The 25,262-nt window shown below is 37.1% G+C and overlaps 5 protein-coding genes, 1 non-coding gene and 1 pseudogene across 13 annotated transcripts; 5 read left to right on the plus strand and 2 right to left on the minus strand.

Annotated features, from left to right (window-relative positions):
• The first annotated feature begins 1,905 nt into the window (after window positions 1-1,905).
• LOC147923663 (small nucleolar RNA R71) lies at window positions 1,906-2,012 on the plus strand. Its single transcript, XR_015588040.1, has one exon. It is a non-coding gene; the product is annotated as a small nucleolar RNA R71 (small nucleolar RNA).
• Window positions 2,013-5,518: 3,506 nt separating this feature from the next.
• On the plus strand, window positions 5,519-7,254 carry LOC147923664 (protein MOS2). Its single transcript, XM_087493925.1, has one exon. It carries the CDS (start codon window positions 5,600-5,602, stop codon window positions 6,980-6,982), a length of 1,383 nt encoding a protein of 460 aa, XP_087350051.1. The 5' UTR covers window positions 5,519-5,599; the 3' UTR covers window positions 6,983-7,254.
• A 5,588-nt stretch (window positions 7,255-12,842) lies between these two features.
• On the minus strand, window positions 12,843-15,359 carry LOC147923665 (uncharacterized). 2 transcript variants are annotated; one of them, XM_087493927.1, is made up of 11 exons: window positions 15,318-15,359; window positions 15,107-15,197; window positions 14,931-15,017; window positions 14,404-14,537; window positions 14,175-14,233; window positions 14,035-14,089; window positions 13,905-13,952; window positions 13,692-13,796; window positions 13,464-13,511; window positions 13,232-13,351; window positions 12,872-13,152 (listed from the first exon to the last, which is right to left on the minus strand). In XM_087493927.1, exons 2-11 carry the CDS (start codon window positions 15,153-15,155, stop codon window positions 13,093-13,095), a joined length of 765 nt encoding a protein of 254 aa, XP_087350053.1. In that variant the 5' UTR covers window positions 15,156-15,197; window positions 15,318-15,359; the 3' UTR covers window positions 12,872-13,092. The 2 variants fall into 2 exon arrangements, with proteins under 2 accessions (XP_087350052.1, XP_087350053.1); XM_087493926.1 differs by lacking the exon at window positions 15,318-15,359 and having other exon boundaries at window positions 12,843-13,152; window positions 15,107-15,304.
• Window positions 15,360-15,516: 157 nt separating this feature from the next.
• LOC147923666 (uncharacterized) lies at window positions 15,517-17,394 on the plus strand. 2 transcript variants are annotated; one of them, XM_087493932.1, is made up of 5 exons: window positions 15,517-15,782; window positions 16,083-16,153; window positions 16,252-16,357; window positions 16,504-16,636; window positions 16,966-17,394. In XM_087493932.1, the coding sequence occupies exons 1-5, from the start codon at window positions 15,706-15,708 to the stop codon at window positions 17,104-17,106; spliced, it is 528 nt and encodes a 175-aa protein (XP_087350058.1). In that variant the 5' UTR covers window positions 15,517-15,705; the 3' UTR covers window positions 17,107-17,394. The 2 variants fall into 2 exon arrangements, with proteins under 2 accessions (XP_087350058.1, XP_087350059.1); XM_087493933.1 differs by having other exon boundaries at window positions 15,545-15,782; window positions 16,504-16,708.
• Window positions 17,395-17,552: 158 nt separating this feature from the next.
• Window positions 17,553-19,691, plus strand: LOC147923667 (RING-H2 finger protein ATL58-like). 2 transcript variants are annotated; one of them, XM_087493929.1, is made up of 4 exons: window positions 17,860-18,169; window positions 18,282-18,342; window positions 18,472-18,554; window positions 19,101-19,691. In XM_087493929.1, exons 2-4 carry the CDS (start codon window positions 18,304-18,306, stop codon window positions 19,561-19,563), a joined length of 585 nt encoding a protein of 194 aa, XP_087350055.1. In that variant the 5' UTR covers window positions 17,860-18,169; window positions 18,282-18,303; the 3' UTR covers window positions 19,564-19,691. The 2 variants fall into 2 exon arrangements, with proteins under 2 accessions (XP_087350054.1, XP_087350055.1); XM_087493928.1 differs by having other exon boundaries at window positions 17,553-18,342.
• Window positions 19,692-19,884: 193 nt separating this feature from the next.
• Window positions 19,885-21,208, plus strand: LOC147923668 (phytolongin Phyl1.2 pseudogene; annotated as a pseudogene). Its single transcript, XR_015585781.1, has one exon. The product of XR_015585781.1 is annotated as a phytolongin Phyl1.2 pseudogene (transcript).
• A 74-nt stretch (window positions 21,209-21,282) lies between these two features.
• Window positions 21,283-24,171, minus strand: LOC104757707 (uncharacterized). 4 transcript variants are annotated; one of them, XM_010480471.2, is made up of 6 exons: window positions 23,820-24,171; window positions 23,589-23,721; window positions 23,073-23,202; window positions 22,949-22,985; window positions 22,569-22,833; window positions 21,283-22,493 (listed from the first exon to the last, which is right to left on the minus strand). In XM_010480471.2, exons 1-6 carry the CDS (start codon window positions 23,979-23,981, stop codon window positions 22,468-22,470), a joined length of 753 nt encoding a protein of 250 aa, XP_010478773.1. In that variant the 5' UTR covers window positions 23,982-24,171; the 3' UTR covers window positions 21,283-22,467. The 4 variants fall into 4 exon arrangements, with proteins under 4 accessions (XP_010478773.1, XP_010478772.1, XP_087350057.1 ...); XM_010480470.2 differs by having other exon boundaries at window positions 23,073-23,205; XM_087493931.1 differs by having other exon boundaries at window positions 21,283-22,481; window positions 23,073-23,205; window positions 23,820-24,161.
• Between the last annotated feature and the right edge of the window lie 1,091 nt (window positions 24,172-25,262).

Here is a 25,262-nt window from a genome sequence, read left to right on the forward strand (position 1 = left end):
ATCATGTTAGCGTCCGGGTGGGTTGGTGTTGAGAAACTGCATGACATGACGTTGGAGGTGACTAATGACTTGTCCAGGCTTCTGTTGTCGAGCACTCCCTCTCTTTCAGCTTCCCTCATATCCTCACTTAGCTCTGGTTCGATCACTTCTTGATAAGTATCGAGCAGCTCCTTGTAGAGCTCCGCTTCTTGATGTACGAATCCCTCTTTACCATCATTTGTCAGCGTTGTTTGTAAGCAATCCGCGATTGCAATCTCCTCAAATGTCTCCTCACGCAGTTTTTTTAACTCCTCTATCCAGAAGGTTTGACCAGCTATTGTAGGTTTTTTCATAGTTTCCCGAATGTCAAACTGCATAGTGAGGTCTTCCCCGAGCTTCAGATCGATCTTCCCGTTCCTTACATCAATCATTGCCCCTGCGGTGGCTAAGAATGGTCGTCCTAAGATAAGCGGATCCCTTGGCTCCACATCCATTTCCAAAACCACGAAGTTGTTTGGTACATCTACTGACCCTACTTTGACCGGCAAATCTTCCAAAACTCCGCTTGGCAACCTCGTAGTTTGATCTGCCATAACCAGTTGGATGTCGGTAGGCTTGAATATCTCGAATCCAAGACGTTTGGCTATAGTTAGTGGCATCAGGCTGACTGATGCCCCCAAATCGCAAAGATATCTTCCGAACTTCAATGGTCCGATCGAGCAAGGTAAAGTAAACGATCCCGGGTCGCTCAGTTTCTTAGGTGCGGCAGTCCTCTGGATTATGGCACTGCACTCATGATTGAGTATGACCATCCCTTGTACTTGCTTGATCCGCTCCATCACTGCATCTTTCAGGAATTTCTGGTAAGGAGGTATCAAGGTGAAAGCGTCCATTAGGGGCATGCGAAGTTCGAATTCTTGCATATGTTTCTCGAACAATGCCTTGTACTTCTCCAGAAGTTCCTTGCGAAATCGTCCAGGGAATGGCAAAGGTAGCTTGTAAGGTGGGGGAATGAATCTCCTTTCCTTCTGTTTCTCTCCTCCCGGCATGTCTGCAGGAGGCGGGGTTGCTGGAGGGTCAACCCGATTATCTATCCGAGTAGTGTGGTCGGGTGAAGGGTCGGGTTGTTCTGGGGAGTGGCTTGGTGGTTCAGCAGAAGTGGTCGTTTCACGGATATCCTCCCCATCTAAATCATTGTTGTCCTCAGTGATGTTCAGTGGTGCTGTTCGAGGTGATAATTATCGGCCACTCCGTAGGGCGATCGCGTTTGCAGACTCTGTAGGACTTTTTGAGGTGGAAGCCGAGTTATCAGTCAGCACCTGAATTAGAGATCCCAAGGCATCAAACTTGTTTTGTAGTTCTTGGATATTGGCTGACATACGACAGGCGAGATCGTCGAATCTTGTAGTAATGTGTATTTTGTCTGTCCTCTGAGTGGATAGGACTGTGTGCATTAGGGATAACAAATCCAGCGATGAGGAACTAGATGGGGGTATCGGGCTGTGTATCGGGTTCCGGTAGGACAGGTTCGGATTCCGCTTGTAATTATTGTACCCTGTGTTGTATCCTCCTTGGTTGTTGATGTAGTTAACATCCTTTATTTGTACAGTCTCCCCATCTTGTTGTAAAAATTGCTCTTCCTCTGATATTGCATGAATATGCTGCTGCTGGTTGAGGAGCTTATCGAGCTTGTCATTGAGGGCTTTCATGTCCCTCTTGTACTTGGCATCTTTTTCTCCTGTAGATCGCACAGTTCGATCATACTCCTCATTATAATTCCCATCAGATTGAGCCAAGTTCTCCACTAGGTCCCAACCTTCATCAACATCCTTGTTGAGGAAGTTACTATTGCTTGCAGTGTCCAGCAACATCCGTATCTTGGGGACCACTCCTCTGTAAAGTGTACTCAGCAATGAAGCATTACTGAAGCCATGATGAGGACATCTAGTAGTGTATCCCTTGAAACGTTCCTAAGCTTCACTAAACGTTTCATTGTTCTTCTGAAAAAAGCCAGAAATATCATTTCTCAGCCTTTTTGTTCTGGAGTTGGAGAAGAATTTGGCCAAGAATGCCTTCTTGCACGCTTTCCAAGTGGTGATAGACTCCTTGGGAGTGATTTCTCCCAGATGTGTGCTTTGTCTCCCAAAGAGAATGGGAAAAGCCGGAGTTTGAATCCATCCTCACTAACTCCATTTATCTTGGTGAGGCTATAGAGCCTATCAAATTCATCCAGATAATCCAATGGGTCCTCCATTGGCACTCCATGGAACTTGTTACTCTGTATCATCTGGATGAGACTACTCTTGATCTCAAAATTGTTGTTCTGGACAGCAGGTGGCACAATGCCATTCCTTTGAGTATGAGTAGATGGAGCATCTCCAGGTCCTATGTTGGTCCTTGCTTGAGGAGCTGGTGGACCGTTCTGATTGTTCATTATCTCCTCAATGATTGCTGGTTCTGGTTGAACTTGTTGTTGTCTGAGTAGCCTTGGTCTGTCGATGTTGTCGATGAAAGGACTCAGGTTCTGGCTACCTCTAGATCGTGTTTGCATGCGCAGGTAGGTGACCGAATGTGTTCACGAGGGTCAACCCGATCCAGGTGATCGAGTGACGGGTCGGGTGGATGCTCGGGTTGTACCTGGGATTCAAAACAAACAAGAAACGAAACCAAACAAGTCAGATTCCGAACCAATATAAACAAAAGAACTTGATCTAGCAAGTGCTGAAATCCTAAACGTAGCAAAATAAACACAACCAAATAGCAACGGCGCCAAATTGATAACAGGTTTTTGACCAGGGTATCAATTCCCTATGCAGTTGTAGTACAAAGGGTTATCAATCCAAATTGTTGTTTATGCTAGCAGGAAGGATGCAATCAGAACAATGCAAGTCAAGCCAAACAATTAAGGGTTTTGATCTAACAGTCCTAAAATATATAAAAGAAAATAATATAAACAAGAAACCACACGACCTAAGCACTTGATGCAAGCATTCGAGTACAGGATTGGGTGGGATGATCGAGTATGCAAAGATGGTATGAACAGCTCGAGGGGCTACTCGATGCAGGTTATCGTGTACCTGATCGGGTAAGGGATCGAGTAATGAATGGAAATGCAAGCAATTAAAATACGAAAGCTTCTAAGGATGGGGTAATCAAATCCTAAGTGTTCCTAACCAGTACAGATGTCTTACATGCCTCAAGCAAATATTTCCTAGACAATGAATCTCTAAAATCTTGTTAAAACACTCTCGTGATAGAAACAATCAACCTTGAATCACTTCCCTACCCAACTCTCGTTGGAGAAACATGACCAAGCAGGCATTAAGATCATATTCATTATTATCAGTAAACCTCTTACTCATCTAATCTCTTAGGCTAAGTGAGTAAACCTCTAGCATTGGTAGATTCAAGCATCTCATCTACACCTCTCGATGGTAAAACACCTTAGATCTAATCTCACCCTCTTGGTTTGTTGACAGCATTAAGAACACCAATCTAGAAGGAAATCTATTAAACAAATACAATCAACTAAGACATCCTAACCGATCAAGAACACAAAATCATCTATCCCATCCCTAGAAACTTTACTACACTACTCGGACATAATAACAAGAAACATAACAGCAAATATGAACGAAAATTGCATTATAATAAACGGTAGAGTAGAGTAGAAAGAATACAAGATAGTAATCTAAAGAAATGATAAAAAGTTATGGAATAAATTTAAGCAAAAAGAAGAAAAGTGTTTGAGCCGCTCAGTTCTCTCACAGAAGCTCTCGCTCTCTGGTTTGAGGGTCTGCGGCGTGCTCGTTTGCAAGGAAGGAGAGGAGGGGTTAATATATGGAAACCCCTTTGACCTAGCTTCCCAGACCTGCCCGATGGTCTACTCGATGGGGTACACGAGGATGAAGTCGGGTTACTCCTCGGGTAGATCTTCAGGTTGTTCTTCCGGCTCTTCGATCCTCCTCGATCGTGTTGGGGTTCAGACTTGTTCTTCCAGCTCAATGGCTCCTTCGGGTACATGCTCGGGTATGTCCTTGTTTTCCCCCATTTTAGGCTCTTTAGCACATGTTTTCATCCAAAACATGTAAATGCAAAAATGCAACACCCTAAATGGCCTAAAAGTGAATTCCTACAATAAATGACCTAAAAATGCTAAATTAAGGGTATGAACAATACAAAATATGGACAAAAAAGAATGCTAAAAACATGTAAATTAGAGAGTTATCAATATTGTTTTATTTTAAAATCCTCTTCTGTTTAGGACAAAATTCTCCCTATATATATATATATATATATTAATCAGATCATTAAGCTGCTAAAATTATAAAAAAGCAGTTTGACCAAGAAAAAAGGGATCTGTAAAACAGAACACCAAATGGCATCGGTAAAGTTACCTTGGGATCTGGAGGAAGAGATAATATCTCGGCTTCCAGCTCGATCTCTTGTTCGGTTCAGGATAGTATGTAAACACTGGAACGGACTTTTCAAAGACAAGAGATTCACTAACAAGCACTTGTCTCGTGCCCGTCCCCAAATTCTCTTCCTGACCGAATCGAAGAAGATGTACTCGATAGATGTCGATCTTGGCGGCGGAACGATAGACCTGCGTGAGCTACCTTATGATTTTCCTTGTCAGCCAATGGAGTTGAGATATACCACCATCACGGCTTGCGATGGTTTATTGTTTTGTGAATTTTGGAAGCATGGTGTTGCGGTTTGGAATCCGTGGTTGAGACTGGTTGGATGGATCGATTTCAAGATATGTTCAAGAAGATTGAGATAGCTTCTGGGATTGATTGGTTTTCTCACTGACTCTATCTTCCAAATTTGTTCCCGGTTCCTTTTGTATCGCATCAAGTTTAAAATTTTGGCTTTTTCTTGATTAGTTACAAATCTGAATTCTATAAAAATACCTAAATAAATTTATTGAGATTTATATTGCTAAACTTGTAGGTTCGAGTTCAGGTTAGGATAATATCTGCTACCTAAACAGATATCCATAAACCCGAAAATTTAGAAATATTTACAATGTTAATAATATTTAGCATTGATAAAATTCAATTATCCAAAATAAATATATCCATTAGTTTTATACCTAAATACCTAAAATAATCAAAATATCCAAAAAATATTTGTTACATATGCCAAAATTTAGCAAAAATTATTTAAATTTAACCAATTTTTAAGGATTTTTTCGGATACCCAATAGTTCGAATAGTAATCGGATTCTAAAATTTATAACCAAAATCAAACCCAATCTGATATTGTCCAAACCAAATCTAAACCGAAAGTCTAAAATTACCCAACATATTTTATTTTTTTAAGCCTGTTTATCAAAACCCGAGCGAATAATACCCGAACTCGAACAGGTTACCAGGCCTACTAGATTCGTGATCTGGTTCCAAGTCTATGCTGAGGCAATGTAGTTTTGTGCACCATCTTGTAGACTAGTTTTGTTCAGCCCATTAGCCCACTAAAGTATTTAATAGGCCCATCTGCTTTATATATAACCTACGAGAACAGCGTCGCCGACGAGTTTTTTAACCTTGCGTTTCTCACCGTCTCCGTGACGTTTGGATTTCTTCATGTGCGAAGAGAAGAGAAGAGAAGGATCGTAATGAAGCTCTCTTTCTCTCTCCCTTCCAAATCTAAGCCCAAAGTCACAGCGACCGCCGACGGGAACAACGCCGCTGATGACGGAGCTAGTAAAGAGTTCGTCACCGAATTCGATCCTTCGAAAACCCTAGCTGATTCCACCCCCAAATTCGTTATCCCTCCGATTGAGAACACATGGAGACCTCACAAGAAGATGAAGAATCTTGATCTACCTCTTCAATCCGGTAACACAGGTTCCGGTCTCGAATTCGAGCCTGAGGTTCCTTTACCCGGTACTGAGAGACCCGATAACATCAGCTACGGTTTGAATCTGCGTGAGAAAGTGAAGGAGGACGACGACTCTGTTGGTGGTGGTGAAGATCGGAAGTTATCTGCAGGGGAGCAGCTTATCCTACAAAAATTAAGGAGAGATCTGAAGTCACTCGCTGATGATCCGACGTTGGAGGATTTTGAGAGCGTTCCTGTGGAGGGTTATGGAGCTGCGTTGATGGCTGGGTATGGGTGGAAGCCAGGTAAGGGGATAGGTAAGAATGCTAAAGAGGATGTTGAGATTAAGGAATATAAAAAATGGACTGCTAAGGAAGGATTAGGTTTTGATCCTGATAGATCTAAGGTTGTTGATGTGAAGGCTAAAGTTAAAGAAAGTGTGAAACTTGTTAATAAGCCTAGAGATGTTAATGGTGGAGATGTGTTTTTTGTTGGGAAGGAAGTGAGAATTATTGGAGGAAGAGATATAGGATTGAAGGGTAAGATTGTGGAGAAACTGGGTAGTGATTTGTTTGTTATTAAGATCTCTGGTAGTGAGGAGGAAGTGAAAGTGGGTGTGAATGAGGTTGCAGATTTGGGTTCCAAGGAAGAAGAAAAGTGTTTGAAGAAGTTGAAAGATTTACAATTAAATGATAAGGAGAAAGATAAGAAAGTTAGTAAACGAGGTAGAGGAACAGAGAGAGGGAGTCAAACTGAAGTTAGAGTGAGTGAGAAGCAGGATAGAAGTCAAACCAGAGAGAAGAGAGCGAAGCCATGGCTCAGGAGTCATATAAAGGTGCGGATAGTAAGCAAGGATTTGAAAGGTGGGAGATTGTATCTTAAGAAGGGAAAAGTTGTTGATGTTGTTGGACCGACGACCTGTGATATCACCATGGATGAGACGCAAGAGTTGGTTCAAGGGGTGGATCAGGAGTTGCTTGAGACGGCATTACCTAGACGAGGAGGGCCGGTTTTGGTTTTATCGGGGAAGCATAAGGGTGTCTATGGAAATCTGGTTGAGAAAGATTTGGATAAAGAAACTGGTGTGGTTCGTGATTTAGACAACCACAAGATGCTTGATGTTAGACTTGACCAAGTTGCTGAGTACATGGGCGATATGGATGATATTGAATACTGAAATCTCTGTTGAACTGAAGCTGCTAACGTGTTTAGGGATTGCAAGTTTGACCAATAGTTTGGTATGTGTAATCTACAAGCCTTTTAAACTGTTTTTCTTCTCTTCTATGTGCTTCTGTCATAATTTTCTTGCATATTCAAGTTATGGAGAGCTTTGGATAAGTTGGTTATTGCCGCTTTATGATTCCTTGTAATTGATAATATATACTATGCATGCGTTAAGCGAAGTGGATAACATTCTGAATCGAAGGCCAATAATTATATCTTTTCTTATTAGTTTTCTTGCTAGTATGAGTTGTGCAGTCTTTTTGATAGACCAATAGCCTAAACGAACTGTCGAATTAGAGTGAAAGAAGGAGGCATTGGACCAGCTGTCTTGTATCTCCACCTCCACTGGCTAGTGCTCATATCAAAAACCAGAGACTCAACTCTGTCATCATCACCGAAGCTATACAAAACCACCACTTTGTATGCTCCTGCCACAACGTTTCTCCCGAATCCTGCTGAAAGTTTTGTACCTCCTTGAAGACGAGAAAGTGTCCGGATCACACTTGTCTCAGGGTTGAATAGATAAACTCGACCAAATTGTAGACACGGACCAATATACACTTAAAAATATCCTAAAGATCCCAAAGAATTATCTGAAGGAGAATATTCCAATGATTTATACACTTTCCAAAATAAAATCTTTAGTATTTCATGTATTGTTATAAAATATATATTGTTAGACATAAAAAAAAAATCTTGGTAATTTATCACACTTAATCGTGATTTTCGGGATCTTATTGTGCAGTTAAAAATAAAATTTTACCTAAGCACGGGTCATAATAAAACACTTTCACCAAACATGTTTAAAAATTAACAATATAAAACTTACAAAATATATGTGTTTTTCAAGCCATCATATTTAGCATATGATTTTATTGCATAATGTTTTATCAAAAAAAAATTTTAAACAATTATATAAATTATATTTTATTCTAAAATTATAATATAAATCAAAGAAATTTCAATCCATGCTCTAGCACGGGTCCTAATCTAGTATATTAATAACCAAAGAAAAACAAAACAAACAAAAGAAAAAAAGAATTCAAACAAGGCCCCAAAATGTAGTCTGTGTAAGAAAATATAATATCCATGTAGGAACAAGGAGTTTTAGCAAAATGAAAATATAGAAGCGGAACATTCAGATTCAGATAGTATCATAGTACGTAATATATGCTGACAAGTGACAGTATGGTAACCCTATATATAAGCGTATTTCAATATGTATTATCGTGTACTATAACCATTTTTTTCCTATATAAGCATGCATCTTATTCTTACCATATACTAGTAGTATATACGTAAAGCTAGCCTCTCCATGTTTTTAATGATCGATTCACCCTGGGAAAAGATAACTCAAAACTATTAGACTTTACTCCACTTTTTTATTCACACGAGACAGAATATACTCCCTCTCTATCATAAAGGTTGATTTTCTATGATTTTTTCATGAATCACAAAGATTGATTTTCTGTACACTTTTATCACTTAGTGCTAAGAAATTGTAAATTTTTAAAATTATTAAATGAAAATTTAAAAGTTTGATAAATTACTATTGATTAATAATTATAAAAATATGTTATTATAAATAAATATTGCACTTATAGCTAAACATTAAATGTTTTCTTAATTCATGTGAAAATCCTAAAAGATCATCTATTGTAATACAGAGTGAATATATACTAACAAATTACCATAGATAACATTTCCCCAAAGATTTCGTCATATTCCTCGTCCACAATACGATCGATCAGTCAAGTCTTCAGCAAGCTCCTCAATGCAGTCCTTGAGACCTACTTCTTTCCAGCAGTAGCTGAACAGAAAGAAAAAAAGAAAACAGTAACAACAAGTATTACATCGTGTCTTATAATTTCTTTTCAAATTCATTCACACAAGCCCACAAATATTCAGATACGTCATCTTATATATATATCTATCTGTAAAGAGATCCTTACACTCACACTAAGTGCTTAGCAATATTCTCTTTGCGTTTCTCTGCAAAGTGTCAATGAAGTAAGCAAAATTTAACAAACCATGCATGCATTAACAACTTAGAACAAGATAGGTAAAGTAAAGTTAAAATTTGTACCCTCCTCACTAAGCTTTGGAGGCTGAGTCATTTCCCTAAAGATTTCATCATACTCCTCGTCCACAATACGATCAGTCAAGTCTTTAGCAAGCTCCTCAATGCAGTCCTTGAGACCTACTTTTTTTCAGCAGAAGCTGAAAAGAAAGAAAGAAGGAAAGAGAAACAACAAGTATTAGATTAAGTCTTATAATTTTTTTTCAAATTCAGTCACACAAGCCCACAAATATTCAGATAAGTCATCTTAAATATATCCGTAAAGAGATCCTTACACTCATTTTTCAGATACGCCAAGTGCTTAGCAATATTCTCTTTTCGTTTCTCTGCAAAGTATCAATGATGTAAGCAAAAATAAACAAACCATGCATGCATTAACAACTTAGAACAAGATAGGTAAAGTGAAGTTAAAATGCTTACCCTCCTCACTAAGCTTTGGAGGCTGAGTCATTTCCCTAAAGATTTCATCATACTATTCATCCACAATATGATTAGTCAAGTCTTTAGCAAGCTCCTCAATGCAGTCTTTGAGACCTACTTTTTTTTACAGCAGTAGCTGAAAAATAAAGAAAGAAGAAAAGAGTAACAACAAGTATATTAGATTGTGTCTTATAAATTTTTTTTCAAATTCAGTCACACAAGCCCACAAATATTTAGATAAGTCATCTTATATATATCCATAAAGAGATCATTACACTCATCTTTCAAATAAGCCAAGTGCTTAGCAATATTCTCTTTGCGTTTCTCTGCAAAGTGTCAATGAAGTAAGCAAAATTAAACAAACCATGCATACATTAACAACTTAGAACATAGGTAAAGTAAAGTTAAAACTCTTACCCTCCTCACAAAACTTTGGAGGCTGAGTCATTTCAATAAAGATTTCATCATACTCTTCGTCCACAATACGATTAGTCAAGTCTTTAGCAAGCTTCTCAATGCAGTTCTTGAGACCTACTTTTTTTACAGCAGTAGCTGAAAAGAAAGAAAGAAGAAAAGAGTAACAGAAACCCACAAATATTCAGATAAGTCATCTTATATATATCCGTAAAGAGATCCTTACACTCATCTTTCAGATAAGCCAAGTGCTTAGCAATATTCTCTTTGCGTTTCTCTGCAAAGTGTCGATGAAGTAAGCAAAACTAAACAAACCATGCATGCATTAACAACTTAGAACAAGATAGGTTAAGTAAAGTTAAAATTTGTACCCTCCTCACTATGCTTTGGAGGCTGAGTCATTTCCCTAAAGATTTCATCATACTCGTCGTCCACAATATGATCAGTCAAGTTTTTAGCAAGCTCCTCAATGCAGTCCTTGAGACCTACTTTTTTTTTGCAGCAGTAGCTGAAAAAGAAAGAAAGAAGAAAAGACTAACAAGTATTAGATTGTGTCTTATATATTTTTTTTAAATTCAGTCACACAAGCCCACAAATATTCAGATAAGTCATCTTATATATGCTTACACTCATCTTTCAGATAAGCCAAGTGCTTAGCATTATTCTCTTTGCAAAGTGTCAATGAAGTAAGCACAATTAAACAAACCATGCATGCATTAACAACTTAGAACAAGGTAGATAAAGTAAAGTTAAAATTAATTCGTACCTTCCTCACTAAGCTTTGGAGGCACATGAGTCGTCACTGAGGCAGACTGAGTCGTGATCATGGTCGGAGACTGGGTGGAAGAGCTCGGTGTGGTAGGAAAAAAGCAGCTCCGGACAACTCAAAGAAAGAGAACTGCGGCAGAGGCGTCATCCTGGTTGGAGGCTGGGTGGAAGGAAGAAGCTCAGTTTCAGAAAACTCGAGAAAAGAGGACTGTGGCGGTACTGGAGGGCGCTGAGGCGAATCTGTGGATAGGGATGTTATGGAGGGCTTAAAGTTACAGGGCTAGTCCGGCTCGTTTTAATATGTTGGACCCGTAGCCCTGTATTTTTACCATACAAATTTTCGAGCTTATTTAGGGTCGAGTATACAAATTTTCGACCAGGATGACATAGTAGTATATATGGAACTCTTTCTCGTCATCACCAAAAAAACAGCGATGGAATCTGCATCGAGCTTGGATCTCTCCCCTGTGGACTTAGGGCTTGATTGGAACAACATATACTAGAGCATTAGCATTATGCAGCATAAGCATTAAGCTGCATAAGCTGTATGCTCTGATTAATATAACACATTTAGTTGATTGTTATAGCAGTGAGTATCATATATGATATTTATATTTAATATATGATATTAATTAAATAAATATAATTTAAATGTGTTTCATTAAGAAAATTAATTATCACTCATTGTTTTATAATATTTTTAATATATTTTATATTTAATAAATACTATAAATTGTTATATATATATATATATATATATATATATATATTTTTTTTTGACAACAATAGAATCAGCTCAAAAGAGCCGATTTGGGGGAAAAGAGTTCACAAACAAATAAATTAAATTGTTATATATATATATATAAATGTGTAATTTAATAATTTTCAATTATATATATTTATAGTGTAACACATTAATTACAAAATAGTTAATATATATTATAAGTTTTATAAAACTTTATATCTATATTTACATTTTTAATTTCAATAAATTTTACAAATATATATAATATAACACATTAAACTATAATAAAACAATGATATATATTATAAACGTTATATCCACCTTAATATTTTACTGTATTAAATATATTATTATATTATTTTAAATAATAACATTAAATAGTTTCTCATATATATATTATCTTATAACAAATAATTTTATATTTTATGAAATCATAATTTTATTTTTTTACAAAATAAATTAATTATTTAAAATTATTTTAATATATATTAATATTTTAGAGTTAAATGCTTGGGAAATGTTTCAAATGAGAGCATATAGAAAGAGAGCATATCAGAGCATCTGCAGCTTCTAAATGCTCCCTTATATGCTCTCCTAATAAATGTTGATTGGATGATAAAATTAAAAAAGTTTCTTCATATGCTCTTCCAATCAAAGCCTTAGTATCGAGCTTGGATCTCTGCTTCCTTGTCTGCGCATTTGAATCAAACACACACATGACACACACAGTCACATTCAACAAGCTTTAAGGACACCAATCATCAAAACATGTGACTTTGTGTAGTAATTTACCTCATTCTCATCATCGTTGATGAAGATGCCAGCTAAGGATTTACCATCAACCTTTCCTCTATTCTTATTGTCCATTTCGCAAAGTAAATCTAACTAAGACTTTGGAAACAAAATTCCAATAAAAAAACTTAGTCTCATTCAAACAGAAATTCAATTCAAAGCCGACAGATATGGTAGGGGATTCAAACAAATGAGATATGAAGAAAAGGGGAGGTTTGAAATGAGATATTTCACTCCCAGTCCGCGAGCCTTTTAACATGTTTTTGTTTTCCCTCTCCGTCTTCTTTTTTGTCGTTTACTTGTATATTTTTCTTTATTTCGAAAAAAAATAATAGCGACAATTAAATCCAAAATCGGTTTTTAGAATTGATTTTATAAGTTGATCGAATTAGCCGAATCCATTGTTGCTTTTTACACAAATTGCCATTTGAATTTCCTTTGGATTCGGTTTTTTCGTGTATTTGTCACACTAATTCTGAGCTTGGTCTGGTTTTGTTTTGGTTTAATCCGATATCTCGATGATTAGATAGACCATGACCACAACTTTACACATCTGGTTTGAATCATAGTAACACACGCTCAACATCTCATCTATTATGTCTTAAAAGGCTTAAGATCTCATGCATATGGAGAGCCTGAAACTGAAAGACATTATAATACTGCAACAAGACAGCATGCTAGTTGGATTTCTCTACTAACTAAACAATTAACCCATCCTGCAGAAGCACATATTCGAAAGAACTAGCACATAAAGCTACTTTTGGTTCTTGATTTGTTCACATATTCAGATACTAGTTCGACAGATGCTTGAATGGTGATAGTGCATGTATATAATAACTCTGGCCTAATCTAGACCAACACTGTATTCTTCTCCACAACCACATTTAGCAATGTAAGAAATTCCCTGCACCAAGAGGAGGTGGTCATGATCATATAGTCAGTAATCAAATCAAGCCTATATAAATCAATGTCACCCTAATCACCTTCAGTTTCTTAGCCTGACTCTGCAGCGAACTCAGATACTCTGCCTCTCCAGACTCATCTGACAAGAGAGCTGTGTATTCCTCTTCTAGAACCTTCATATCCACCGACATTAACTCTGGCTGCATCGCTCACCAATTACAAAAATAGTATAGTACCAGGTGCAGGAAAAAAATCCTTACATGACTGAACTTATGCAACATCACAATCCTAGCAAAGATTTCGGGAAGTAACCTTAAACTCATTAATATTGTGCTTCACATGCTCAATTGATAGCTTGATCTGAAATGAAATTATTACCATTCAAAAAAGTGCTCAAAGAGACACAGAGTGTACTCAAAATACTGGAAGGGGAAAAGTAACTGAGTTTATAAATAGGAAACAACACATCACAAATAGAAAGTGCCAGAACCAAAACCACCAATAGTAAAACAAAAAAGTCGATCTAAAGTAAATAATAACCTTCGAATTTTCCTTAGTAAGGTTGGATCTCATCTGCTTTGCCTGATCAAGCTTTGCTCTAGCAGATTCGGATAGTTCCATCAGGTTATTCCTTGTTTCGTTTTTCTAAAGTATCAAGGATCGACAAGAAAGTGATAAGAAATAGCATCAGTTACTATGCAAATTCTGAAAGAGTCTTTTACTAAGCATTACAGGATTCATAAAAGAACGAACCTGCCCTTGTTGACCAGTTTTATTACTCATATGGGAGATAAACCATCCCTGGCCAAAATGCGAAAACAGAAAGATTACTGTGTTTGTAAACAGTGAATGATATCACATGAAGAAGATGCAAATAGCAAACCTTTTGCTCCTCTAGTTTGGTTCTAGCTTCTTCTGCTGTCTTCACATAGTTAGAACTGCAATTAGAAACAATGAAAACTGACAGTCTTCAGGTCATTCCATAACCACAAACCAGTTCTAGCCAGATGTTGTATAAATTACCGTTTCAGTACAAGTTTGGCAGATATACTGTCTCGTTCTTGTAGAATAAGCTCCAAACTCTACAACACAGGATAACAATTCACTCAGTGTAAGCAGCACACAAAAATGAACCAACTGTGTAGCAGATAACAGTTTAACAAACTAAAGCACAACTAGACCTATATAATATGATTCCATCATTCTGCTACTACAAGGCGTATTCATGGCTTCCATAAGAGTTTGAACTTACCTGTGCAAGATTTGTTGAATCAGATTCCATGGAAGAAATCTTTCTCTGCTTTTCAAGTATGTGAGAGCATATTTCTCCTTTGGCCCTCGTCTTCTGATCCGTCTCTTCTTTTAGTCTCTTCGTCTCAGACAATGCTTCAAAAGGTGACACAAAAATTAGAAGAAAAAAAATCACATAACAATTCATCCAAAAAAAATTGCATATAAAACTGTTTACAAAGTGCAGATCCAGAATTGAACCAACATGAACAAAGGATTGCTACTCTGATACTCAAAAGTTGATCACAAAACAGCCAAATCAACATTCACATAACAAAATCCCAAATCTAAGAAAACACACAGCAAAACACATCAATATGGATTTCCAAACCAAATTAGCACAAATTTCAACGAAGATCATCATGACCTAATATAGCATCTGCCGTATGATAACTATTGTTCGTCCATATCAACGGAAAATTCTGAAATCCGAAAACGTTGCGAGAGAGAGAGAGAGAGAGAGAGAGAGAGAGAGAGAGAGAAGCTAACCATGAGCGAGATCTTTTTCCAGGGTACTGATTGTGGTAACCTGCATCTGTTCCTCGACGGAGACCTTCGCCGCATGATCCTCAACATCTAACGTCAATCGAATCCATGGAAACGAATCGTCAGATGAAATCTCAGCTAAAATCGGGAAAATCAGAAGCGGAGATGAAGATTTTTACCAGTCATTTGAGACCGGAGAGTCTTCATATACTGTAGATACTCCTCCATCTCTTCTTCTTCTTCTTCACTTCTCCGATTTCAAATTCTAACCTAATCAATCAAACACGATTCAAATCGGATAAGCTTACGAAAATTTCCAGAAGACTCTAAATCAGATCTTCATACGAATCTGAAGACTCAGAGAAAAAAAGCTTTACGCGAGCTCTTCACCTTCAGCGAAATTTCAAAATGGCGAAAAAAATTGAAACTAGCGGTAGCGGGGGAAACGAAAAATACTAAAATAGTGTACTATTCTAGAATGATGGAATAACGATCGGGTCGACCCGGTTTAGTGATTTGGAATTTAGTAAGGCCCAATTCAAAACACGACGACGAAAGCCCATTATTGTGTTTTTGACCCGTTTACCTCGAACCGGATTCGGGTTCCGTGAAGCGGTAGAGAGATAAGAGAAACCCCCCAATTTCGAGACTTCTTCTGTTCTTACTTTTTTCAGGTTTCAAGTGTTGTTTGTTGATTCAATAACTTAGTAGAAGTGTTCTCCGTTTCTAAATTTGTTGACTTGCTGAGAAATTATATCGAATTTGTTGAAGAATCGTGATGGCGAATTCGAAATTCAGTTTGAAAGTTTGGTTCGATAAGAAGATCAGTGAACCACTTGTCCAGATCTTGCGAAGGTTCTTTACTACTCTGTGACTCTCTTCATATTATGTTTTGATGAACCCTTCTCTGTCTGTGTTATAAAGTTGTTTACTTGGCTAGTCGATGTTGTTTAGTTTGATACCATTTCCTATTTCTTGTGGAATCAAGTAGATGACGTTGTGCTTACTTCTTGATTGTTGCTTTTTTTATTTGCACCACTAGAGACCAAATCGAACAGTTATGTGTAACCATGTAGCTTGTAAAGACTCGATGTTTTTGCCATATTTATGTATTGTGTAAGTGAACCAAATTTCTTTTATTTGTGTGCCCTTTAGAGGTGCTGAGCCAAAGCAGCTGGCCTTCTCTGCAGCATTGGGGATTACCATGGGAGTATTTCCAATCTGTGGTGCGTTCTCGTTTGTCGAATAGTTGTTCATCTAACATTTTAGTGTTTGTGATCTCTAAATGTATTTTCACTTAAGAGGGATATTTGTGTTTTGATAGGTGTTACGGTGTTGCTATGTGGCCTGGCTATTGCGTCGCTTGGATCTCTTTGTCATGCTCCAACTGTGATGTTGGCTAATTTCATTGCTACTCCAATAGAACTAAGGTAACCCATTTAAGCTTCCTTCAAAGTTACGGCTATTCAATACAGAGAGAACACACACAAAAAAAAAAGTGTTTTATTGATCTTCTAGTATCGAATTGAGTCTTAATGTGTAGTTTTTGTTTTTGGCTATGTGTTTCACATTGAAGTCTTGTGGTGCCTTTCTTACGGCTTGGCGAAAAAATAATCGGTGGACCTCATTTTCCTTTAACGTCTGATGCTCTAAAGAAGGTGTTGACAGGCCAAGCTTCCCGAGATGTTTTCTTAAGCATTGGCAATGCGGTAAACTTCTTCTATATTATGATGCAAAGCTGCTCATTGCATTTTCTGCCCAAATCTATTACAATTTATTAGGTAAAAAAAATTCTTTAAAATAAGTTCACTACTCATTCGTATTCAAAATCATTCTTATTCAAAATTCTCACTACTCATTAGTATTCAAAATCATTTTGGTTTCTTACAAGTGGGATTTTTACTCCCCATGTTGTCATTTGTTAGTGTACTCAAGTCTAAAGATAATTATTGGTTTTCCTCATCGGTATGCATTTTTATGGCAAGTTGGTTCCGAGTTGTCATATATAACCTGCTTAAACATGAACTTATTTTTGCAGCTACTAGGGTGGCTCATAGCGGCTCCATTTGTAATCGTTGCACTATACATCGTGTTTCTGCCGTGTTTCAAAGTCCTTGTCCGCAAATTCAGCTCTGATGGTCCAACCACAAAGACACCAACAAAAGAAAGGATCGCTTAATTCAAACAGTTCTTGGTTTCTACAAAGCAGAACGTTGGAAATTCTATGACCTTGTGTTCTGCTATGCCGATGTTGAGGTTCGGGAGTTTGAGTTATCTGTAACAATAAGCCTCTCTGTAAATTACAATGTTTGGAACTATAACTGAAATAGTATAGGCCTTAAGGGGGAGAATGTAAGTGTGGGAAATATAGTAAGATAAGTCATGTTCATGTATGAATATATATATATATATATTGAGAAGGCAGATGAATCCCTTATTATATATAAGCAAATAGATTGAGAAGGCAGATGAATCTTTTATAGATAAGCAAAGATACCTTTGAATTAGCCAAGTCCATGTGAGAGAGTATTACACTATTACCGTATAGGTAACACATGCCATATCAAAGTCCTTGTTCTTGTTTATGGACAAGTATAAATGACTATAATTTTCCAAATAAAATTTATGAATACAGAGAAAAAAAAAACAGAAGCATTCTCGTACGTGTCTTCACTTGGTTTACAAAGCAGTACAATCAAAGAACCTGAAGTTTACAAGTTGGTGATGGCTTTGGCTAAATCCCAAAATCAAAGGATTTGTCGATTATGATCGGTGTAAAGTGTGTAACGTTTTCCGTCCTCTTGTTTGCTTGTTCGGCCAGAATCTACGGGAAAAGTTATCTAACATTTCATCATAATCATCAAATTTTCATTAATAAGTACCCCAAACTTTTTTATTATATATCTAATTTTCCCCTTAGAAAAATAATCATAAATGAAGAAGGAAACAGACAGTTGCCCTATACTTGAAAGCTGAATGCTTCACCTGAAACCTCTGCCACATCTCTCTTTCTCTCTCACACATACATTACATATACACATTATTACCATTATTGTCTCTTTTTTTTTTTTTTTAATATAACTCCCGATCTGACGAGCTCTCTCGTTTCTTCTTCATTCAAAGGAAGTGACTTTTTGGGATTTAAGTCTTTGTTTGTGTATTTTGGTGAACTGGGTCTGTGGTGGGTGTGGTGATGTCTTACAGCAACTCAAACCCGGAAAACTACAGTTCATCATCAGCCGGTACGAACTCGCCGGAGCTTAAACTTTATCAAGCATTCATCTTTTCTGTACCAATCTGCTTCACATTTATTATTCTCTTCTTGTTCTACTTGATCTACCTTCGTCGTGGTAGCTCCGATTTGTCTTCTCTCGGAATGCGAACTACTTTCATCCCTGGTAGCTCTCTCTCTACGGTACGGTACTCTTAACTAATCTCTTCTTTTGTTCATCTCTCATTCTCTCTTAATGAGTTTCTTTCCTGTGAAGATCTGTTCTTTATGGTTTAGTTCTGTAATGATTGGTGTGTTTTGTAACGTGAGCAGGCTGAATTAGGATTGAGCAAAGAGCTGAGAGAGATGCTTCCCATTGTCGTCTTTAAAGAGAGCTTCACCGTTATGGATTCACAGTGAGTTCTCCAGATTCTTTCTTTTCCCTTCTGTAATTTTAGTCCTTTTTTCATAAATTCATGAACCATGAGTGAGATTTTCTTAGGCTTTAAGGAAAAATAAGGAATAAGGGTAGTTGTAGAAACTTCAAAATAGTTAGGTTAATAATGGATTAAACCTTTGTTTTTTAATTGGGGAAGTAAACAAAGATGAGAGGTTCTAGTTTTGTGAAATTTTTGGTCTGCCTTTGTTTTGAAAGGTACTTACTATCTTTTGGGGTCAGGTCCAATTGATAGTCACAATGTTACTTGAATTGAATGGAGGTTGAAATGTTACAGTAGTTGCTTACATGATCAGATAATTGTAGAAGTTTGGGTTGTGGTGGGTATAGTTTCTAGACAATGTGATATCTCAAGATCTAAAGATAGTTTGAAAGATTTTAGTTGTCCTGGTAGAGGCAAAACTTGGGAGTTTAAATAAATTGTGCTTATTACCCTGAAACTGAGAGACAAACTGTAAAACTAGAATGAAGAATAATAAACTGATTAGACCTTTTTGATTTACAGATGTTCTGTTTGCCTTGGGGAGTATCAAGCAGATGACAAGCTTCAACAGATTCCAGTTTGTAAACACACTTTTCACATGGATTGCATTGATCTTTGGCTCACATCGCATACCACTTGCCCCCTTTGCCGTCTCGCTCTTCTCCCCAGCCAACCCCGTCAAACCGAAGAAGATTCTGGTCCGAGTCTTGTGAGCCCTGATGAAGAAGTGTTGAGTCAACCAGCATCTCAGCCAGTAAACCAGAGAGTTGTGTCGAGTCAACCAGAATCCGAGCCAGTAAACCACAGACAAGTGTGGAGTCAACCCGAATCCGAGCCAGTAAACCACCTAAACGATGGCCAAGAGCAACAGTCTGATCCGACTCAGTGTGATCGAGATGCGGAGGAGGGCTTGAAGGAAATGCAAGAGGATGAACAGAACAGCATCGGGACATCGAATGCTTGTTGTAGTTGTAGACCTGGTTAAGATTAACCACTTTTGTAAAGTTTGCTGTGTACTTGCATTTGTAACTTGTAACATTAGTACATTTACTAGGAGTGAAAATGAGAGATTGATCTGATCCATGGAAGAAACAAACACTTTAGAAGGCAAAATGTGTAGTAAATGTTTGTGTTCGAACCTGAAACTTTGGAAAATTACCAAAATTACTCAAGAGAAACTTGTCCCATTAACCTTTGCGTTTGCTCGCGCGCAAAAGCGTAGTATGGTCTGCTTCAATACTGGTTCCAAAAGGGTTTGATGAACTTAACTACCTGTATTAGCGATTTCATAGTCTGTTTCAAAGTCAAGGAAAACAGAGGATAAGGTAAATATACATAGGAAAGAGAAAAGATAAAGCAGAGTCAAAGAAAGGGTTGGGTGAGAGCTTGAATTGTTGTCCTCTCTCTCTCTCTCTGCTTTAATGCTTTCTCTTTCCCAAACATTCCATCTTCTCTTTGGTCCTTTTCAAGATTCCTTTCGTTGTTTCTTAGCAAAGATAAGGATCTTAAAGACTTAAACTGAGGGGTTCCTTTTCAACAATCCCAGAACCCTAGACCCAAACCAGAGAATTGACTTCATCTCGCTGTTCTCTTGCTCATCGTCTGCACCTAATCGCAAGTCCCGACATGGGTTCAATCAAAAACACAGTTCACTACTGTTGTGTCTCAAAAGACAACCAGATTCTATACGCCTACAACAATGCCGGAGACCACCGCAACAACGACAGTCTCGCTGCGTTATGCTTAGAAAAGACTCCGCCTTTTCACAAGTGGTACTTCGAAACGATGAGTAAGAGGACTTTTGGGTTCTTGATGGAAGATGGGTTCGTTTATTTCGCCATTGTTGATGATGTTTTCAGGAGATCTAGCGTTCTTGACTTTCTTGAGAATCTAAAGGGTGAGTTAAAGAAAGCTAATAAGAAGAATTCGAGAGGTAGCTTCTCTGGGAGTAAGAGTTTTAGCAATGTTCAAGACCAGCTTGTCCGAAGACTCATAGCTTCGTTGGAGACTGATCTCACTTGTCTTCCAATATCCTCACCTTCCATTGATGGTGCTGAACAAAGCGACGCAGCTAATTCAACGAAAGCTCCGCTTTTGGGAAGATCCAATAAGCAAGAGAAGAAGAAAGAGAGAGATCATGTGAACTCAGAGAGAGGCATTGAGATAGAGGAACACCGGAAATCAAATGATAGAGGAAACGTTACAGAACGTTCTGATTCTTCATCTGCAGCAACTACATATGTTCCAAGAAGGGGACGATCTGAGAGCATTGAGAGGAAGTGGCGGCGTCAAGTGCAGATTGTTCTTGCCATTGATGCAGCTATTTGCTTGACGCTACTTGGTGTTTGGTTGGCTATTTGTAATGGCATTGAGTGTACACGTTCTTGATCATTAACACGCTTCTCCTCTTCCGCAAAATCGTCTTTCAGATTCAAGCTCTAGTTTCAGTATGTGACTTTATGTTCTATTTATTCTTTCACATGCCTTTTTCTCTCCTACAATTGTAGTATTGTTGATTGTATATTAGGTATAGGTCTCAAGTTCCTACCTTGGTTTTGTGTATGATATGATGCTTATGTTGTTCATATGATTGTTCATAAATATTAGTTTGTTGCCGAGTGACTGAGCCATCTTCTTGTGTATAAGTTTGATTAAATAGTAAGCCAAGTAAATGAATGTTAGGGATACATATAGTAAGGAGGCATTGTCACAACTGAGAGAGGGTTTATATCAGATAGAAGTAAAATATTGCAATCACAATTTCATTTTCCAAACCACCGTGGATGGAAAATGAAAGGTTTTGTTTTCTTACATAGAATCAGAAACACAAGCTTACAAGATAACAAACACACATAAAAGAGTCTAGAGAGGGTTTTTTTTTGTTCTTGAATAAACAGAGGAAAGAGTAAAAGAGAGATATAAGGAGGTGATAACTACCTCTCACCTGAAATCCTAACCATGGTTGATCAACTGGTTTGGTTGACGTTAAAAGAGAAGAACCTAAAGGGAACCAAAATATCTCCCAAGAGGCAAAACATGTAAATGCAAGGACCCCCCACAATCCATATGTGGGGTTGGTTGAAATGATGAGCAAACTATATCTTGAATCTTAAAAATGATCTTAATCTAAGTGTGGCTATAACTCCAATGCTTAGCCACTGAGAATATACATGGGTTAGCAAACACCAACTACTTCCTTTTATCCTCAAAAGGAAGTTTGTGAGGCTGTTTCCTTTAGCCTTTCTTGATGTCAGAGAAATTTATGTTCTAGCTATCTACGATAAGACTTTGTAACTACATGGTCCTAGATCTAATAATCCTAAGACTGCACATTAAAATGGATTTAGCGTAAAAGTAGTGGGAACACCCTTTGCACACACTACTTCAAACACTTCCAGGTGGTTACATTGTACCTTTTCCTGGTAAATCCTTATTTCCTTTCATGTTGATCAGCCAATCCTAAGCTTTTTATGTTTTTCTACAAAACTGCTTTGCCTTTCTGAGGCACTGTGCAAGACATATGGTAACTCTTTACTTCTAAAGCTCGAACAGGCTATCTTAAACGAAACCTTCGTTCAGAAGCACGTAATGCAATGAATAAAATGAAAAGATGAGTAACTAATGCGTATGACAATGGTCCAAGTTAAAACCCCTATGTGAGACTTAACTAGAACTTGCAAAGTCGCCCAAACTCCAAATTATGGGCTCTTTGGCTAATGGGTTAGAAGCATAAAGGGGAAAAGGGCAACCATGGTTAGGCCACAGGTCTTGTGGGACTTCAGAGGCATGTGGATGAAAAGTAGTAAACAGAGATTGCCTTAAGGATTTAAAATGAACTGGCCTCTACATAGCATCAATGGAATCAGAGTTGAAACGTGACCCTTCATGGTCAAGCCTGTGGAACTGCAAAGCACACTGCTGAAGAACATCAGTACCTCTGGTTTTTCCAGGTTTTGTATGAACATCAAAAACAAATAATTACACACACACCTGATGGTATGACTGGTGAAGGTGCAAGAGACACTGGTGAACCATTGTGGTGTGGATAGTTTCCACCCGTAGAGGAGGCAAGAGCAGAATAGTGAAACATGTGGTTGGGGTAGTGGAGAGGAGCATAACCAGTGACTGGTCCATTTCCTTCAGCAAATTGGAGATATGGGTAAAACCCTGCTGCTGCTGCTGCTACACCAGTCATTGGTCCGCTTCCATACATTGGATGCTGAGCAGTTGCTCCTCCATACACATTGTAGTAGCTCTGTTACAAAAACAAGAATCCAATAAGCTATAAGAGATAAGAGATAAAAAGTAGAATAGGAAGAGACTCTCATATTTATGTGATAACTAGATTGAGACAAGCACAATATACATACCGTGGGGTAATTGTAGTCCATTGTGTATGAAGAGAACCTAAGAAATTTTGATGAGACCAAACAGAGGATTTAGCAGTCTATTTAATGAGTTTGGGAAAGAAGTAAGAGATTTAACGTGGAGTACCCAAAAGGATTAGTGTAAGGCAGTGTGTAGTGAGAGAATGGAAGTGGCGAAGGCATAGCAGTAGCCGCTGCTCCAAAGTGTGTCTTGAAAGGGCTAGTCACCTTTATAGCGCCTCTTCCTCCTGCATGTCCTACTAAAATACAACACCATGAGAATGTCATCTCAAACATTTGCTTTCAGAAAATAACAAAACACAACATATTTTAACCAGGAAGTTAGGTTTCCAACGCATATTTATGTAAAGCAATATAAAACAGACACATAGGTTTAATCTAACTAGTCTGCAGCAGAATCATAGAAACTACTAAAGTACTAAGCAAGAAAATGGCTTTACCAGTTTGATAAATCAACTTAGGAATCAAGATGAAGCTATCCCTCAAACAATAAAGTTAGGTAAAGTATCTAACTTGCTACTAATATGTGATACATGACATAAAATTCCAGCTTAGATAATGGTAAGATCCATGGAATTACATAAAGGGTTGTCAAAATTAGGTAAAGAAACCTAAAAAGTACCATGAACAGGAGAAGAAGGTTTGGATCTCTGAACACCAAAAGCAGCAAGATTACAATTAGCTCTTCTCCCATCAATAACAGGAGCTGGATCTACACAAGCTTTCTGAGCTGCTTCCGGATCACAAAAAGTCACCTTTAAAAGTAAACAAAAAAAACAGAACCCGTGAGCTTGATGAAGCTATAACAACAAATCTCGAAACTTGAAAAAGAAACAAACAAGAAGACACTTACAAAGCCGTAGCCTTTAGATCTGCCACTAGATTTATCAGTGATAACAACAGCTTCAACAATGTCCCCAAACTGTTCAAAGTAGTTCCTGAGAGAGATTTTGTGTGTTTCCCAAGCTAGTCCTCCAACGAACACCTTGGTAAATGTCGTGTCTTCCATTGTCATGTTGCTACAAACTCAACGAACGAACCCGCGAAATAAAGTTACCGACTTTGGGAACAGAAGAAGAAGCAGAGAACGGTAGTTGAGAGAAGAGAGAGAAGGAGAAGGAGGGAAGAGGATTCAAGGAAAAGTCAGGAAAAAGAGAGAGTTTGGGGGACACACTCAATTCAATTATTTAAGCTTAACTTTTCCCAAATATCAATAACATTGTTTTATTTTATGTACGGTCACTGTGCTTTTACACTTTTTTTTCTTGTTGGTCGGATCCACTCTGTATGTATTTTACAGTCGGAAAACTATATTTGAGCTGTTATTTTAATTTTTGGTTTTTTTTTATAGGTGGAAAACTATAAGAATTATCAAGTACAGATGTTGTATTCTTTTTTTAGTTGCAGTTAAAATAATTGTCAGAGATAAAATAAACATAAACATTATTCCTCTAATTTTATTTGTTTCAAATTTTTTTTTCTTTCTTTTTTAGTCCATATATAGTCCCTCTAATTACCAGTTGAAATTATGTTTTAGTAACTTTTATAATAAAATGATCTTATATCAATATTATTTTTACAAGAACACATATTACAATTGCACACAAGTTGTGTAATTTTGGTATATAAAAAAGTAAAATCATCTACGCATATACTTCTAAGAGCATGATTTAAGATGGGTTATTTAATCATTTTTAAATATTCATTTGTTTAGATTTCAAAATTTATGCGGTATAACTTGGATGATTTTAATAGTTTTACTCATGAAACTCTGAAAATTTTCAGTGACTCCATATACAAAAATTTCAAAACTCTTTTAGTTTGAATAACAACAGAATTTAATGAAGTATTTGAAATCCTACTTTATTAACACCAATTTTTAAGTTTTATTAAGCATGAATTACAAATATCATATCAATAATGTCATATTGTAAAGCATGATTTAGAATTATTAATTGAATAATGGACTGTAGTTGAATTTTAATTCTATTAAAAATCCATGACTAAAGATAATTGGATCATATATTTAAGATCATGAAATATTTCAGAGTTTCATTGATAATTTTGCGGAGAATTTTAATTTATATCTACCCACTCTATATGATCATAGTATTTTAATGCATATGAAGGATTGAAAAAGGTCTATTCATGTTTCATAAATTCCCATATTCTATTTTCAATTTTATACAATTCTTTGCTGTTATTTACATACTTTTCACCCAAACTTGATAAAGAATTAGAACAATTTATTAGATCTTACAACAACAATAACAAAAGGTGTTTAGTAGAACTTTAA

Source organism: Camelina sativa, chromosome 17 (genome assembly GCF_030686135.1).
Source record: "Camelina sativa cultivar CO46 ecotype springtype chromosome 17, ASM3068613v1".
Lineage (NCBI taxonomy): Eukaryota > Viridiplantae > Streptophyta > Magnoliopsida > Brassicales > Brassicaceae > Camelina > Camelina sativa.